This window comes from Pseudorasbora parva, chromosome 21 (genome assembly GCF_024679245.1).
Source record: "Pseudorasbora parva isolate DD20220531a chromosome 21, ASM2467924v1, whole genome shotgun sequence".
Lineage (NCBI taxonomy): Eukaryota > Metazoa > Chordata > Actinopteri > Cypriniformes > Gobionidae > Pseudorasbora > Pseudorasbora parva.
In genome coordinates, this window is record NC_090192.1 from 9,553,023 (window position 1) to 9,572,436 (window position 19,414).

A 19,414-nucleotide genomic window follows, 5' to 3' on the forward strand; every position below is an offset into this window, starting at 1 on the left:
AAAGCAGGCCCAGCGACCTCATTGATGCCGTATGTGCTCTCTTGTTATCTGAATATGCTTTATATAATGTGGTTCTAATTACGAGGATTGGTGAGCCACTCCTGTGCCGTTTGGTCACCATATTTCACTCTGGGAAGTGGAAAGGGAGCTAAAGAGAATTGGCTTGCAATTCCAGTGCGAGATCTGAAGCGCACCGCTGAACCCCATGAGCGCGCGTTGACCGATCCGTCGTGGATGAAATCTAGACGCAATGGGCGTCTCTCCATCCAATGGGAGTTTGCGCAAAACCAACTAATAATAGCGCTAACTATAAAAATTCAATTGTGCATTCAAACTTTGTTCTGGAGGATGGTGCTTAACCTTAACCTATCGTATCAAGACAACAGTAATAGTCTACTGTAAACTACACTGTAGAAGAATGTTTATGAGCCGTTATAAAGGTTGATACCAAACATGCATTTCAAATTAAATACGCCGCTCTATGGCCAAAATACCGACATTATGCACAAAAAAAAATTGAGAAAAAATTGCTTCATGTCTGTAAATCATTGTTAAAAGACATTTTTTTATATTGTTTTTAACTAAATGAAAACAAGGAATAATATTTTATTCATTATTATTTTCCTTTATATACCACCATTCAAAAGTGTGGGGTCCTTCAGATTTTTCAAAAATAGATTAATTAGTCTTTTTCAGCAAGAACGTAAAATTAATCAAAAGTGCCAGTAAAGAAATGTATAACGTTAAGAAAGATTTGCTATTCTTTTGAACTCCCTATTCAGCAAAGAATCCTGAAAAAGAAAATCTATCCCAGTTTTCACAAAACTATTAATCAGCATAATTGTTTTCCACATTGATAAAAATAAGAAATGCTTCTTGAGCAGCAAATCAGTTTTTTAGAATAACTTTGAAGGGGAATGTGTCACTGAAGACTGGAGCAATGATGCTGTAAAATCCTCTAATCCTCTAATAAGTTTATTTAAAATTATGATAATATTTCACACTATTACAGGTTTTACTGTATTCATGAAAGAAAATGCATCCTTGTTGAGCATAAGAGACTTATTTCAAAAATATTTAAAAAATCTTACCGACCACAGACTTTTGAACGGTAATGTATATTTAGTAATATAAAAATACCAATAATAATAATAATAATAATAATAATAATAATAATAATAATAAGTAATATTTACCTACATGTATTTCATATTACAACATTTGAATATGTAAAAAAAATGCCACAAGGACCAACAAAGAATTTTGAATTGATTCTATGGAAATGTAATAAAAAGCTTTTCAACAAGATTTAATCACAGCAACATTCACACAATGTTGAAAAATATTTAGCTAGAAAAAAATATAAATAACAATTTCTAATCCTTAAAAATTTGATCACAATTTCCACGTACCATCAGTTTCTCCGCATCCGCTCGGACTTTCAGCAGTTCTGTGATGGCGTCTACGAATCCCTGATGATGGAAGTTGCACATTTTCTCAATCTCTCTGTCATGGTTGCGTATTCTGGCATCAAGTTTCTCCATAAACCTTTTGTGTGCGTTGGGCTGATCATCGTAAACGGATCTATAAAACAAACATCAAATGAGTACATTATTTAAACAACAAAGAAATCTTCTTTAAATTGTCCCAGATTTCATCACAAACAAAAAGGGTGAATTTAATATTTTCACATTTATAAACCCTTTAAAACAATTCTGCTAGAATGGCTCATAAATGTCATTAACAGTAATACACTTGGGAGTTTTTTCGTGGAGAAGCACCACTACAGAAAATTTAAAAGTTCTATCATTTTAATGTAATTACAGGACAGAAACACACTTGGCAGTTGGCGCTAATGTCCACACCTTGCGTTTCCCCTTCAGATAACACACACGCTTATCCTTCAATACTCTGCAGGTGGTGTTCTCAATCTAAGAGCTGTGGTAGCCTGTGTACAGCAGTGAGAGCTGGCGAAGCAAGGCCAACAGATGGGCCGCTTCTTCAGTGTGCTGTGAGATCACAAGAGTGTTTTGCCCTCCTCACTGCTCCAGATGGCCAAGAGAGCCGTCTCTCACAGTGAAGAAGAACAGTCCCGAGATGATTCAGGGTCTGCACTCTCTTCCTGACACAGACGGGAAGTGTGAAGGGAACTGACACTGTACAAGTGCAGCATGAATTATCATTTACAATTTCTTGGGACTTTTTACCCATTAGTGATTGACTGTATTCAGAAAAGTGGTATAAATTGCCATGGCATTACCATGATTTATAACCCAAGGGGGGATGTTACACATTTCCAGAGGATCCACGACATATCTAAAGGTATAAAAAATGTATTCTATAAATTTAGCTTAAGATTATAATGAAATATGTTTACGGCCTATGTTAATAAGGTTTTTATATCATTCAATATAACATTTATTTTATTTCAAGTAACAGATGTTTTTTTTAAAATGGTTTTAGTTTTGTCTTGTACCAAAGAAATTGGTACAAGACAAAACTAAAACCATTTAAAAAAAAACATCTGTTACTTGAAATAAAATAAATGTTATATTAAATTATATAAAAACCTTATTTAAATGTAGCTAGTTGCCAAGGCAACATCTCATTTTAAAGAACTAAAACAATAAAAGTTATAGCTTTGAAAAAAAAACGAATAAAAAAGACAACAAAATTATTAAAACTAAAATTAAATATGGAACATATAAAATAATCAAAAATATTAATAAGAACTATAATAGTATATAAATGATACTAACACTGGTGCAATGGCTATATATATTATATATATATATATATGTATATATATATATATATATATATATATATATATATATATATATATATATATATATATATATATATATATATATATATATATATATATATATTCGTCTTTACAATAGAACACTTTTTTACACCATATAAATGTTTTTTTGTTGTTGTTGTTTGTTTGTTTTATATTCACATATATTTTATACATGAGAAAATTTAGCTGTATTTGTATTTTAGGAAGTGAGTCCTTCAAAGAAGGATTGTAAAATGTAAAAAAAAAAAAAAAAAAGGTGGATTGTGGATGCATAAATTGTTCTCCAAGTGCGCCATCCTGTGGACAACAAGGGATGTTGATTCGCTGATGCATAAATATTTGACCCAAACCAGCCACCATAGATCAGTGCTACTGCAGGAGCCGGAGTTTACACTAAACATGAAGCAGTTACTCAACATACGTAACAAAAGTGATGTACATAAGTAATCCTAAAAATCAAAAACTAATATGACAGTCCTGACAACATTTAGAAGGGGAATGTGTTTGAACAACATATAACACACTATATCACACTATATCACCAACTCAAACCGTTCATTTTTGACAGTTTCTATGGATAATTGAATTAATTATTTAAAATGATATCCCTTTCATGTGTGCAAATATAAATCATATATAGATTAAAAATAAAATACAGTCTTTTCTCTACAGTCTAGTCTTTTCATGTGCCATTTTAGAAAATCAATAGTTTATCCATACTGTTAAAGTGGCACTATACAAAAAAATAAACAATAATAAAAAAAAATAATAAAAAAAAATATATATTATATATATATATATATATATATATATATATATATATATATATATATATATATATATATATATATATATATATATATAGGTTGCCACCTGTGCAATATACGTCCATTCAAGAAATGTTCTCACTACTAAATATTCAAGGTCAACTGTTGCTGAGGATCACAGTGCACACAAGTCTCCAACTTCTGATAGCTGAGTCAATAGCTACCGAGTTGATAGCTACAGACCTCCAAACTTTGTTATTTATTTATTTATTTTTATTTAATAATTTATTTGATAGGGACAGATACCACCAACATAGATCATTTAAACTAAACAATCTGATGTCTGTATCACAGTGTTTAGCCAAAGGCAACACTTGTCTCTAGAAGGGCCTTTATCAATCAAATACAATAAATACAAAAATATCTAAAAACTGATTCATACATTAATAAAAACTCAAACAATTATACTCTATAACTTCCAAACATACAAAATATAATCACAATATTATAAGTGAGTACAAGTCTGATTTATCTTTAACCATGTCTTAAGTCTAGAAGAAAAACATTTTAAATTCAGGAATAGTTTTTATATCAGGTGGCAATAAATTCCAGAGTTTAGAGCTTCTAACAGAAAAAGCTGTCTGACCAAAACTAGTCATGGTGTGTGTATTACTTCTCGTAACTCTACTGCTGTTCAGTTTCTCCACAAATTTACTTATCGGTTCAGGCGTTAAATGATTAATACATTTATACAATAATTTAAAAAAAACTAAAATTAATAAAACTATCAAAACTCATTAAAATATATTTCTTAAGAATAGCACAGTGATGATATCGAATCGTTTTTTTTGTCCATGATTTTAATTGCACGATTATATAATGAACCTATACTTTTAATTACAGTAGCAGCCTGTGCCCATGCTGTTACGCAATATGAAATATGAGAAAATACCATAGCGTGCATGTACAACAGTGCTGCCTGGTTTGGGATGTAATTTCTAATTAATTTAAAACAATTAAGGTTACTTTGTATTGTTCTTGAAATGTTCTTTATATGTTTTTCAAATTTAAGCTGAGAATCTAAAACCAATCCAAGAAATTTAAAATCTGTAACAGAATCAATTTTTCCATTTTGTAAATTAATAATAACATTTCCTTTTAAATCATGTTTCCTAATAGAAAAACACATAGAAACTGTTTTAGAAACATTTAAGACTAACTGATTTTGACTAAGCCACTGTTGAATAGGAGACATACATACAGACAATGCCTCTGCAGCCTGTTTAGGCGACTTAGCAGCAATGTAAAAAATTGCATCATCTGCATAAAGTTGACAGCTGGCCCCTGCACAGTGCATAGGTAAGTCATTTATAAAGAGACTGAACAGCAACGGTCCAAGTATAGAGCCTTGCGGAATACCGATTTTAATATTTGAAAATGCTGACATATCTTGATCTATTCTAACACCCGGTACACTAGACTGAAGATAAGAAGTAAACCACATAACTGCCTCAGTAGAAAAATTAAAACCAAACATTTTAGATAAAAGGAAGCCATGATTGACCTTATCAAAGGCCTTTTTGAGGTCAATGAAGACAGCACCCACCACCATACCCTTATCTAGTGATTTTTTCATATTTTCAATTAAACAGCAGTTTGCCATTTCAGTTGAGTACCCTGGTCTGAAGCCAAACTGCTGTGGGTGGAGGAGCTGTCTGGATACTAGATAGTCAATCAATTGAGCTGCTACAACTTTTTCGATAACTTTAGATATAACTGGTAAAATTGATATAGGACGATAATTGCACATAGAATCTTGACTTCCTGTTTTGAATACTGGGATGATTACTGCTTTTTTCTAGAAATATTGAAGAAAAATGTGATATGCGATACCTTGTTAAATAATACGATATTCGATATGCGATACGATCTATTTTAAATTACTTTTTTTTATTTTTTTATTAAAAACTGAGAATGATACCATGTGTGCGTTTTAGGGATGGGACGATACACTTAAACTCACGATACGATGCACCTCGATATGCCAGGGTTACGATACGATACGTCACGATACGATATCAAAAAAAAAAAGTCTTTCCAAATCTGTGATTTTTTTTTTTTTTTTTACCACCAAAGTAATGTACTTAAACGAAAGGTAGGATTTTTCTTTTTTTTTGCATTTTGGTTCTATGTTGTTTAAAAAAAAGGAGAATTTTTAGAAGTCCGCGACCACATCTTAAACTGCGGTGCCAATAATTGTGGAGGGCACGGTAGGGATGTCAATCGATTAAAATATTGAATAGCGATTAACTGCATGATTGTCATGAGTTAACTCGCGATTAATCGCAATTTAATCGCACCTTTTTAGCAATTGTAAATGTATCTTAAATTAAGTTTAAATTAAGTTTTTAATATTCTAATCAACATAGGTATGGACAAATATGCATGCTTTATGCAAATGTACATTTATTATTAGTGAAACCATACTTATTCAATAATAATCAATATAGCATGAAGACTAGACATATCAAAGGTCATAGATATGTTTATCTAAGAAATTGTTCATGTCTCTTAAGCCTAAACTTAAAAATAATGAGTAAGTAGTGATTTCTCTCATTTTAACAATATAAAGGGAGTTTTTACACTGGCAGTTTAATTCAGAACAGGGCACAGTTCATATGAAAAATTGTTAATGTGTACCAGTGAGCAAACCAGAACCACACCATACCTGGAGGAGGTCCATATTACACGAGTAGGAATATACTGTGGCCCCTTTAAGAGATCCGCATTCCCTATTGAACTGCCGGTATTTTAAGTGTGCGCCGAACTGGGCCGCGATTCACGTGGACAGTGTGAAGAACACGGACGACTCGGGAGCGCGCTTGTTCAGGAAAGTAACCTGTGCATTAGTTTTAGCCGATTGTAATGTATTTAGCTCAATAAAACACGTGTTCTGTAAGGGGTTATGGTGTTAATGATTTACCTCAGACATGAGCGAGTGAGCTGCAGTGCATCGCGCTCAGACTGCAGAGAATGTGCTCAGTGAAAAAACACACTTTTCTTTCTGGAGTCTTATAAAAGTTAAACAGAAAATATGGTAGCTTATGTAGGCAATAACTGCATTTTTGGTTTAGAATATTAATGCTAATGTCAACCCTTTTCTTTCCCTTTTAATGTTTGCTGTTGCATCGCGTCTGACTGCTCTCACTTTTTCCAGCTATGCCTCAGATCAAACAGAAAATGCGCGCTGCGTTTTGTTATGTCTGCCCCCCCCCACACACACACACACATATAATACACTAAATTATTTATATACTACGCAAATCATGCAGCAGTGCCATCTATCTTTATTTCGCGATCCATTTTTTTCGACCTCGATGCGTTTCGTCACGTTTTGTATCGCGAAATTTTGTCAAACGATATTTCGTCCCATCCCTAGTGCGTTTCACATTCTTTCTGGGAAAAGAAAGCGTTGCTTCAACTTCTGAAAGTGACCAGCAGCGTTTTAGCAAAAATTTGTCACAAATCTGACAATATAATTTTAACATCAACGTACACAAACAAAAACGTAGGTTCGTGCAGGAAGAGAGACTGGAATTACTGACAGCTCATTTCAGGCAGTTCAGAATTGGTGCTCTCTTTTGGGAGACAAAAACTTGGGAGACATTCATCTCACTTTGATCTTTGAAACTTTGCAGAACTTTTACATTCATAAACAGCTATAGTATGCACTACATGACAGGTAACATCCGAAAAACGCACAATAGGGGCACTTTTAAATTCAAGATAAATAAGCAGAACAAAGTGTTATGACAGTGTTAGGCTAACAAAGTTCTGCTATCCTTCTGCTTCCTTCTTTTATAGAGGGGACTGTCTTGACAGAAAATGCAAAGGAACTCATTACAAAACATTATGAATCATGATGGGAATAATAGATTTCCAAGATTTACTCATTTGTAGAAAGGATGAATGGTTAGTCTGTCTATGACTCTGATGTGAGTATCAGCCTGCAGAAGCAGGTGCTTCCTCTGTTTACAGGTGTGTCTGTGTCAGAGTTTCAGATTTTGCTTTGAAATACTTCATGAGACATTCCGGAAAGACATGCAACATCCTAACAGTGGCAGCAATTAGCATGGGGGTCATATGAAACAAACTGCATTAAATGATTTTAACCAAAACTACAAAAAGATAATCATAACAACAAATTAGCAAAGTCTTGGATGGCTGACGGCTAATAAAACCGCCAGCTGGCTCTCGGATGCATTGGATGCCAACAAGACGGTTCGGATGAAATCCAGGTTGCCATTGGCAACACGGCCTCAACGTCTAGACTGTGAATGGCAACCTTTAAAACGGCACAACTAAACAATGTTGCTAGTTCTGAGTTATTTTTTCCACAGTGTGATACAACTGGTGTTCTGAGTGGCTGCTAGCAGGGCTGAGAAACCTGATTTGAAATGTTTACACAATATTTCCAAAAGTCTATTTTCTATTTAATAGAGGAATGATGTAGCCTGACAAACCAGACCCACATCAAGATGTTTGGTCTGGAAACTCACCATTGACAGGGCTCAATCCGAGGGGCGGGATAAACGGTTGTCTTTCAAACTCACTCTGCAAGACGTGCACGCAATTGGATAGCGCTACACCAACCAGAGCAACGAAGGTGAAGCAGAGCACCTAGAGTGGGATGCACATCCAGGGCACGAAGCTCCCACCACATCCCAAAGATGCTCTATTGGGTTGAGATCTGGTGACAAGAAACCAATTTGAAATGATTCGAGCTTTGTGACATGGTGCATTATCCTGCTGGAAGTAGCCATCAGAGGATGGGTACATGGTGGTCATAAAGGGATGGACATAGTCAGAAACAATGCCCTAAGCCGTGGCATTTAAACAATGCCCAATTGGCACTAAGGGTCCTAAAGTGTGCCAGGAAAACATCCCCCACACCATTACACCACCACCATCATTGGTAACAGAAATCGAGACTCATCAGACCAGGCAACATTTTTCCAGTCTTCAACTGTCCAATTCTTGTGAGCTTGTGCAAATTGTAGCCTCTTTTTCCTATTTGTAGTGGAGATGAGTGGTACCCGGTGGGGTCTTCTGCTGTTGTAGCCCATCCGCCTCAAGGTTGTGCGTGTTGTGGCTTCACAAATGCTTTGCCGCTTACCTCGGTTGTAACGAGTGGTTATTTCAGTCAAATTTGCTCTTCTATCAGCTTGAATCAGTCGGCCCATTCTCCTCTGACCTCTAGCATCAACAAGGCATTTTCGCCCCCAGGACTGCTGCATGCTGGATGTTTTTCCCTTTGCACAGCATTCTTTGTAAATCCTAGAAATGGTTGTGTGTGAAAATCCCAGTAACTGAGCACCAACAACCATGCCACACTCAAGATTGCTTAAATCACCTTTCTTTCCCATTCTGACATTCAGTTTGGAGTTCAGGAGATTGTCTTGATCAGGACCACACCCATAAATGCAGTGAAGCAACAGCCATGTGATTGGTTGATTAGATAATTGCATTAATGAGAAATTGAACAGGTGTTCCTAATAATCCTTTAGGTAAGTGTTTTTTTTAAGTTTATGTTAGTATATATCAGATTAAACTCATAGAAGATTTGTTTGATACTCAATTAACCTACTGATAAAGTACTTTCATTTACCAGTGTTCATTCACTGTTTTGCTTCAGCTCATGCAGCTCAAAGTGGTCAATAGAGTGCATTAGAGCCTGTCCACTAAGAACTTTTTCCATTCATTTTTCACATTGGGATTTTTAAAAAGTATTTGTTAAATTGTTATAAGCTATGAACCAAACCATCTACAAGGTGACTTTTAACCTAACAAACTTTAATTTGAAGCAAAACGTATTTGAAAATTGGACAAAAAGACAGAGATAAAAGGCTGTGTACTTCATGGCTTTAATGAGGGAAAGGGAAAATACAATCCCATGAAGTATTGGGAATGACGTAGGGTGCTTTCACACTAGCACTTTTGGTGCGCACCCGAGTTCGATTAACTAAATGATGACGTACGATTCGATAAAAGTGTGTTTGTCCTCATTCACTTCCCTTCAGCAGAAATTGACTCTTTTGTTCTTTCGCACATTTCAACCATTTGCAGATAGATGTAACTGCCATTATGTGCTGAAAACAAAATGTTATGCTTTTGTAAAATATTGAAAACAATCAGGATGCGCTTTCTGTCGTCTCGGTCTCAGTGAACTGGAGCGTCACAAAAATGAACAGAAACTCAGCGCTCAGCTTTTGGTACATAATATATTGCATAGCCTACATTACATTCACTGTATTTGTTTATAGCCTTCAATATCAACATTGTTTTTAAGACATCATTGGGCAAATAGAAATTGTGAAAGAATTATTATTAAAATAAATACTACGATTGCTTATTTATTATTTATTCTTTTTAAATTACTGAGTGTTTTTTTATCTTTAATAATGCTTTAAATTAATATTCATAGGTGCCATGTGTAAAAAATGGAGGTAAAAATATATAAAAAATGACCTACACACATCAAAAGAATGAGAAGAAATAAGGGCGATGATGTAATTAAAAAAATGTCACGTTATAGTGCTGCAGAGATATCAACCTTAATTAGCAGTAGCATTACTAGCCCCGGCCCGACAGGTGTCGTAATACCAGTCTCGGCCATGGGAGGCGGTATGCGGGCAACATAACCACCGGCCAACCTGCAATACACGAATAACTTGCACGGCTTGTGGGCGTACTTGAACCTGATGTCAATCGTGTGGAAAGTACAGCCCACTACTTCATTTCAGTTCAGGGAAGAGAGCGGAAGGATGGCCGAAGCCCTTGGCAAGAGACACCTACCACCACCACCCGCTACAGGGAAACAGCCGCGATCGGAATCAAAATATGATATCTAATAGTATCTAATATGATAAACAGAGCTCCATTACCTCATAATCATAACCGGAAGAGCGGATCAGTGCACATGCCCGGCGATTGTGTCCCGTCCCGTCATAATAAAAGACCCGGTATTTGCAAGGCGGGTATTTGTTTAACAATCGCTCCAGCAGCCATGCTCAGCTTCACAACACTCGGTCCTGCTCTGCTTCACACTACAGTAATGTTAATAACCGCATGCATGATCGTGATTTCTGCCTGTGTCCTATTTTCCACCGGCTGTGATGTGAAAACCACTTGTCCGAAGATACTTCACTCAAACTTTGCGTCATCAAACTACGCATTTGTTTTGAATAGGCGCCCTCCAGTGGACGGAAAGTTGCACCTTTAACAAGGCTAGTTGTTTTATGGTATTTTAAACCATTGGCAAAAGTTCCTTGTGTAAATGTTTAGTCTGCTGAATTATGTTCATGGTATTTTGCTACAATTATATGTTATGTTATTTATTAAATGTATGTGTATATTTGTATATTTCGACTGCATATCAAGCAAACATTTGACAAACGCTGCAGTAGAAAACTGTGCTTGAATTTTAAGGCCTATGCCAACTAGTATTCAGCTTTACAAAACAGTTTGCTCTATATATATGTTGTTGTTTTTTTATCTTTTTTTTTCTTTTGTGCGGTTACTGGGTCGGCCCTTTCCTGCCACCCAGATGGAAAATGCTGAGGGCCAATTCCTTTTGAAAACACGCAAAGCTTTCTAAAATCGGTACCCACTTCCATTGCATTTCAGAAGGTCATATTACACACCATAATGTGATATCCTTTCTACGAATCTGCACACATGGACACATAACTACTATCAGCAGAACCATAGTCACAATGAGTTTCCTCCTTCCTGTTATTGAATTCAACAGACCAAAGAGCGGCAAGTTCCGGACAACTGCCAGGAGGTACTGAAGGAAAAAGAGCGAGCAAAAGTCAAGCCTCTTCACTTACAGCTCAAACACAAAACACAGAACATTATACATCTACAACTACTGCCACGGGGTAGTTAATGAAACCAAACTACACCATTTTGTAACACAAGCTTGAAGGAGTGTCAATACCTGTGTTTACATGCACTTTTAAGAAAATATTTTTAGGAAATAAGGTTATTCCAGGGTTTTTGCAAAAAGCAACATTCTGAAACATGTAAACATTAATGGCTTCATATGCTGTTTAAAGACCCCCTGTGGTTAAGGTTTTAATGTACCTTTAAACCAATCACGTCAACTTGCTGACGGGCTTTAGCATATCATTATTCTCTGAAGCAGTGGAGGAGTCTTAAGAAAAGCCAGGATATATTTTTCTCTTGACATTAAAAACCAGGTATATTTAGCAATATAACTGGTGAATTATGTATATTATGATATTATGAACTATGCTTTTCTCCATTGATGTTCTAAGTTGTTCAAAGAGTTTCTTAGGATACTGATGTTTAGAATCCAGATTGAGATGGCGAACAGGAAGATGGTTTGTATAACATTAGCAACACATTATTAGTGGTTTAACAACGTTGTAAAGATCGATACCATTGTGCAACGTGTACCTCAGTAAGTTGGCTGACTGTGATGGTGATAATATGCATATTCATGAATCCACGTATACTAAATGAAGCAAGGGTGGAGTCTAACATTCAAGCTATTTTAAGGCACGGAGACATTTTTTCACAGGAAAAATGCTTAAATATTTAATTTTGGTGATCAAAGATGAGTTAAGGGATAAAATTATGACTACAAGGGGACTTGGGATTAAGACAAAATGGTTTACGACACTTTATTTAACCACTTTTAACTTTCAAAGAACTGCAACGAATGACTCATTTGGACTACAACATGTTTTTTCCAGATCATGTGAAGTCACAATGTTACTCATTTAAATAAAATCTGCCTATGGAATACGCAAAAAAGGTGCAAGGCCTGGTTTAGCTGCATTAGAGAAGAGTGTTGTCGCTATGTCAAAGAGACACTTCTCCCACACCGTTTCCAAAACTCATTTGTTTGACCTTCCTAAAGCTTGCTACATACAAGCTTGAACAAAGAAATGTTTTCGTTTTCTAGGTGGCAAGAAGAACAAATTTCATTCTAGCCAGGACATTCCGTACTTCACGAGAAAAGCAGGCGCCAAACTTCTGCGGAGTCCTGCATTAACACCGCCCACTTTAAATTTCTGCCCAATCACGTAGTAATTCTCGGGACACCCACACAAAAAAAGAAGTTCTGCTTAGATGATGTGCCGAGAACAAGCTGCAAGAAGTCCCACACCAGGTCTGCGAGAACAAAATTACGTAATTTTGTTCTTGCAGCCCTGCACGGGAACACAATTTTTTTTTTTCAAGGCAAGGCAAGTCTATTTGTATAGCAAATTTATACACAGTGGCAATACAATGCGCTTTACACAGAAATGGAATAAAAATATTCATAAGAAGAAAAAATAAGGGGAAAAAATAGTATAACCTGATTTACCTCTATCTGGAATGGAAGAAAATGGAGAGTTAGGTTTACAATTGTACTATTTATATTTGTCAGGTAACTGCGTTTAAACGGTACCCTTGCAGACAAATCATCTTGGAATCACCAGGACTATACTTACATCTATCCATCAGAGCAGATCTAAACTCAGTTTAGTCAATTTCAGAATAAAAATATTTATAAAAATCTTTATGTTTAAACACTACACTATTATAACCCGAACGTTTATCTGTTAGAACAGCTTCCAGAAAAACTTCTCCTGAAATGGAGCCGTTCCCACTTTGTCGGGACAATCTGTTGTTTGAAGATAACAACTTGTAAAGTACTCTCTTAAAAATAAAGGTTCTTAAATGGTTCTTTCGCAGGGTGTATGGTTCCATGAAGAACCTTTAATATCCAAAGAACCTTTCCATTGCACAAAAGGTTCTTTGTAGTGCAAAAAGGTTCTTTAGACTATAAAATAAGCCCTGTTTCCACCAAAATTACCCGGAACAATTTGTACCAGGAACTTTTTAACAGGTACTTTTCTCCCCCAAGACCTGCAACTGTCTGCATTTCCACCGCGATCTAAAGTTCCGTTAAGATTAGGCAAATTAGTCCGTTGATGTAGGACTGCGTGTGACTGCTCCTCCAAGTCAGTGACGGACAGTAATCATTTGTGTGTGTACCGATTGAAAGATTTAGTGGACTGTTTACATGAGATGTTATCTAAACCGATCTGGTGTTTACATGTGATGACTTTCAATCGCAATCATTTTGTCACATGCAGTTTGTCTGCCGCATCAAAAATGTCAACGCTGTTTTCTCCAGCAGCTGGAATGTGTTGACTGTAGCCATAGCAACTCTTAACGGCCACCAGGACTAATAAGCTATTTATTTGTTGTAAAGTGTAATAATCATCTCAAAAAAAAAAAAAAAAATATTCTGTCAGGCGCAGTTAAAGTAAAAACTGCCTGGGGCAATATACGCTGTGTCATTATTCCAACATTATCTTCATAACTTACGAAATAAAAAGTTTACCCCTCAGAAAAATTATCTTTTACACTTAACACGATGAGTACACTTAAAAGTAATCAGTCAGGTTGTTTACATGGTGAAAAATAGACTGTAAAAAAATTAATAACGAGTATGGAAGAGGTTCAAGCTGTGCTGCTTTTGCTGGTTATGTATAGGTTTACTAAAGAGGTAATTAACAACGACAGAAAAAAACACTAATTTGCAGATTCAGCAGCATGCAGCATATTCAGAAAGCTTGTAAAGCTAGATTTAAAATGACAATGTATATTATTATCAGCTATTACGGACATTGCACGTGAGATGGCTGAGACGAACACGCGCCATCAGACAGAGAGCAAGACTGATATTTACTGAACGTAAACCGAACCTCGCAAAAGACTTTTAAAAATGCCGGTTGAAATAAAATGCTAAACCAATCAGCATGTTCAGCGCCCAAGTCCCGCCCTCGAAAGTTCCTGAACTTTGAAAAAGTACTAGCTCGCGAGCAGGGCTGTTTGGAGGGGGAAATATTTACCCAGAACTTCATTTAGACCCTGGTTCCTGCGGTCAAAACACACCGAGTACCACCCAAAGTTCTTGGGTAAAGTTCCTGCGGTGGAAACGCGGCTATAGTTAGAAAAAAAATGGTTCTTTAAAGAACCTTTCACAAAACAGTTCTTTGGGGAACCAAAAATGGTTCTTCTATGGCATCACTGTAGCAAAACCACATTTTTGGTTCTTCCTGTCACCTTTATTTTTAAGGTTGTATGTCTTATTTCTAGTTGCGATTTCTATTAACAGTTCTAATTTTATGTTTAATGTTGTTGCCCCGATGTAAACAAAGGGCAAAGCTTTGCCTCTGCTCGACTGCTTGTCAACATTAGTGTTGATATAGTGTTTACAGTAGCGTTTGCAAAGGTCATAATGCAGATAAAGGCCAACAAACAAGTCTGTAGAAATGTGTTGGATCAGTGTGTTATCAGTGTGTCGGCAACTGTTGCCATTGGTCTGAGTTTGTTTTCTTCCGACTGAACATGTTCAATGAACAACGTTTGTTGGGTCATGCAATGTCTGAGCAGTTTGGTATTGTTTTTTCCAACAAACGACAAAATTTGATGTAATCTGACCTGGACACGAACTGTTGCTATGATGATGAGGCTCTTGCAAAGACTCCGAACTTAAATTATCCTTGTATTGAAAATGGCAGATTTCTGGACAAATCTGAAGACAATTCTAGAGAAAGGTGTGCACGGCACGCTCCAAATTTGTCCAGAGTGCCCTCTGACAACGTATGAAATATGTTTTGCATTATGGTAATTTCAAATAAGCATTTCTGTTTAGAACGAATAAACATGATTATGTTTCCGTTTTTATATTCATGTTAAAATTCGTTTTTTGAACTGGTTCAAAGCCTTGGTGCCAGACTTTGATTACTACTAGAAACATTTATAATATTAAATATTTTAATGAAACCTGATAGGTTTCTGTCCCTCCATTGAAAGCCAGTACACCATGTTTATTATACCATAATTTTTATATTACTTTTTACTTAATGGTCACACCACTTGACCTTTTTAGTCATTTAATAAAAAATGATGAAGAATTAATTTCAATCTAATATGAATAGATTGAAAGTTGCTCCAAAATCCCTTTTTTTAATCAAACTGACTGTCAAATTTAAACATATAGTGCAACCAAGAGAAAAAGCTGAGGCACATAGTGATAAAGCACTTTCCCTGCACACCTTTAAGATACAATGTGACATTGTTAAGCAGAGGAAGCTTCCCTTCAAAGACTTGATAACTTCTGTGGAATGAGAAAATACGGCTTTTGTACTGGTAATGATCAGTGTGAATATCAGTACAGCAGAACGTGTGGCCTTAGGACATGTCGCACATGCTGGAATGTCGACAAATTTGCATGTCCAGAAGGTCTGCTTTTCTGGAGGCCTTTATCAATAGCTGGTTTGGTTAACATCCAAATGAATGAATCACATAGTTCAATATCATAATATCAACTGTGTAATATGAACCATCCAGAAATTCTGTTGCATAACAGAAGTCTAATTTCTAATTCACAATAAATTGCAAAGTGAATTATGGCTTCCAAAAGTGTAAGTATAGCCTAAAAGGCTAGTATCTTGAGTTTACATTCATTTCCAGATATAGATCTGAGCATGTTTACAATTTTCCATTCTTGAAAAACTCTTTCAACAGAGGGAACAAACATGCTCAGAGCATGCATTTATAGTGCAAAAAGTCAACTGAATTCTGCTGAAAATCACATTCTCTACTTTAATGTTCAAGCAAAGACCTCCCAATGAGATTCAGCGGAGCGCTACTGAAATCTATAATTTCATAAATGCATGATGTGATGTAGCCAAACTTAAATCAAAAAGCATAATGACTAAAGCTAAAAATCTAATGATGGGATACATGCTCTATTCACTAGTGGAATAAAAAAAACGAACAAAAAGTCATGTCAAGATCATGAGTCACAACATCACAAATTCCAATGAAATTCTTATGAAGTCTAAGATGTCATTATCATTCATGGTATTTGAATAGAATTTGTGATTTACCAAAGAGCTATTGAAATCATGATTTATCAGAAATAATGAAACCTAAAATGCCCTTATGGTTGAGTGCTAAAGAAATATACTTTTTGAATTCCTAAAGTGAAATATGTCATGATGAAATTCAGCTGAGCACTACAGAAATCTTGATTTTATCAGAAATCATAAAGCCAAGGACTCGTGACTGAATGCAGCTCAGCACTACAGAAATCATGTTGGTTTTTTTTAAATCATAAAGCCAAAGATGACACAATGGGACGCAGCTGAGCACTACTGAAATCATAACTTTATCAGAAATCAAATCATAAAGTCAAAGTCATCATGACAGAATGCAGCGGAGCACTAAATAAATGTTTTTAGAATTCATAAAGCCAAATATTATGGAATTCAGCTAGACATTACAGAAATCATGATTTTATCAGAAATCAGAAATCCAAAGGACATCATGAAGGAACACAGCTGAGCACTACAGAAATCATGTTGTTGTTTTTTAATGATAAAGCCGAAGATGACATAATGGAATGAAGCTGAGAGCTACTGAAATCATAATTTTATCAGAAATCATAAAGCCAAATATGCCAAGATGGAATTCATCCGAACAACTACAGAAATCATGATTTCATCAGAAATCATAAAGCCAAAGACGTCATGACAGAATGCAGTTGAGCATTAATAAATATGTTTTAGAATTCATAAAGCCAAAAGGCCTAGTGACAGAATGCAGCTGAGCACTAATATGTTTTAGAATACATAAAGCATAAATACATGTCATGATGTAATTCAGCTGGACATTACAGAAATCATGATCCAATGACATCATGATTCATGACGGAATGCACCACAGAAATTAAGATTTTATCAGAAATCATAAAGCCAAAGACAACATGACGGCACACAGCGGAGCTCTACTGAAATCATGTTGTTGTTGTTGTTGTTGTTTTAATCATAATGCCAAAGATGACATAATAGAATGAAGCTGAGAGCTACTGAAATCATAATTTTATCAGAAATAATAAAGCCAAATATGTCATGATGGAATTCAGCTGAACACTACAGAAATCATGTAGTTGTGTTTTCACAAAGCCAAAGTTGTCATGGAAGCAAATCACAATTTTAGCACAAATCACAAAGCAAAAACATCTCATTATGGGACGTAATGCTACTGAAATCAAGATTTTATAATAAAATCAAGAAAACAAACACGTCATGACAAGACTTAGCCAATCTCTACTGGAATAAAACGCAACATCATCAAATCGTTATTTCTACTGAAATAGTCAAGCCGATATGTCATGATGAAATGCAACTGTGCTGACATTATCAAATTGTGAGTGACATCATGATTTCTGCTGAAATGATCCAGCTACAGCTGAGCTCAGAGCAGAATATTAATGTATAGCTCAACCCAGACTCATTTGCTAACGCCACACCCACCCAATATTTCGTCAGATTTCATCCTTCCGTAGTTGAAATGTGTTCAGAAAAGGAAATAAAGAGTATACTGCAGGGTATTAAACCTGACAGAGCTGTCCATTTGGAAAAACTAAAGCTATTTTGCTCCGAGCTTCCACCTGTCGACAGCCCCATCATATTCATAATGCAGTGAGACCGTCACTGGGCCTGTGCTGCTTCACCTCAGATGTTTACGTCTTATATTATTAAATCACAACACCACACAGACAGACAGATGAATGGCACATTATGACAAATAATTCACGCATAACATCAGCCGACCATACTAGCTGAATGACAGGAAAACAACGACCAGCAGCCTGTGTCATTGAATGTGTTTGAATAAGTGTGAGGACAGCATACAGCGACCATTCAAATAATTCATATGGAAAAACACGAAATCACATCCAGTCGATCAGCAGTTTATTTAATAGCTTTATCAGCAATGACAAAGTCCTGCTGAGCTGCATCTTTAGCAAACAAAGGCCTGTTTCCCATCCATTAGACAGGAGAAAACATCACATCACCGTCTGAACGTTAAATAAGAGCAGACGATGCACATCTCTCACCGTAGCGTCGGCCCCACGCACGCCGTGTCCGTGCTCTCGATCTCCTGTAATATTCGTTCATGTTCGGTGATAGTCTCCAAGCTCTCGCTCTCCGCCATGTTGGCTCTAATCGTCACAGTTCATTTGTGACAATACCGAGAGAGATGCAGTAACACGAATCCACCGAGAGGGGGAGCTGCGCCAGTCTGGCGGACTGTGTGCAGGCCAGAATATAGAGGGCCACGCTAAAATAAGTGGAACCTTATAACCTTTTTTTTACCATAGATGACACAGAATCTCATCTCAACACACTGGATTAATGGCTTTTGACATTTTTTTCTGAACATCAACATTTGTAAGATTTGGTAAAGAAAAAATAAAAATACAAAAAGGTTATAGGCTATTTATCTAATTTAGTGTCTAAATTAGATAAATATAGTGTCTATCTAACTGGAAAATGTTGTGACAATAAAGTATCAAATAAAAATGTGAAAGGTTTTTGTGGCTGTTTGTTAATGAGGGATTTGTGGACACATTAATGTTGTTGTTTTTTATTTGTGGAAAAATGTATTGTTTTCATTTTGAATTGAAACGATAAATGTAGACCTCATCCTTGCTTATAATTTTTTTTCTAAACTTTTGAATGAAACATTTGAATGGTGGTCTAAAACAGTTCCTACAAAAATATTAGGGGGAAAAACATAATAATATATCATTTCTTGAGAAGCAAATCTGCATATTAGAATGATTTCTGAAGGATCATGTGACACTGAAGACTGGTGGTCCTTAGAATACCTTTCAGATGAATGGCATCCAAAATAAAAGTTTGTGTTTACATAATATATTTGTGTTTACTGTGTA

General features: G+C 35.8%; 1 protein-coding gene across 4 annotated transcripts in view; it reads right to left on the reverse strand.

The window, feature by feature from the left end:
• The window catches only part of exoc6 (exocyst complex component 6), a 66,054-nt gene extending 47,323 nt beyond the window's left edge, over positions 1–18,731 (reverse strand). For all 4 annotated transcript variants that reach the window (XM_067429225.1, XM_067429224.1, XM_067429223.1 and 1 more), the window contains exons 1-2: positions 18,575–18,731; positions 1,413–1,584 (exon numbers count right to left, since the gene is read on the reverse strand). In XM_067429225.1, coding sequence (XP_067285326.1) covers positions 1,413–1,584; positions 18,575–18,672 — 270 coding nt within the window. In that variant the 5' untranslated portion in view covers positions 18,673–18,731. The remainder of the gene's footprint in view (positions 1–1,412; positions 1,585–18,574) is intronic.
• Between the last annotated feature and the right edge of the window lie 683 nt (positions 18,732–19,414).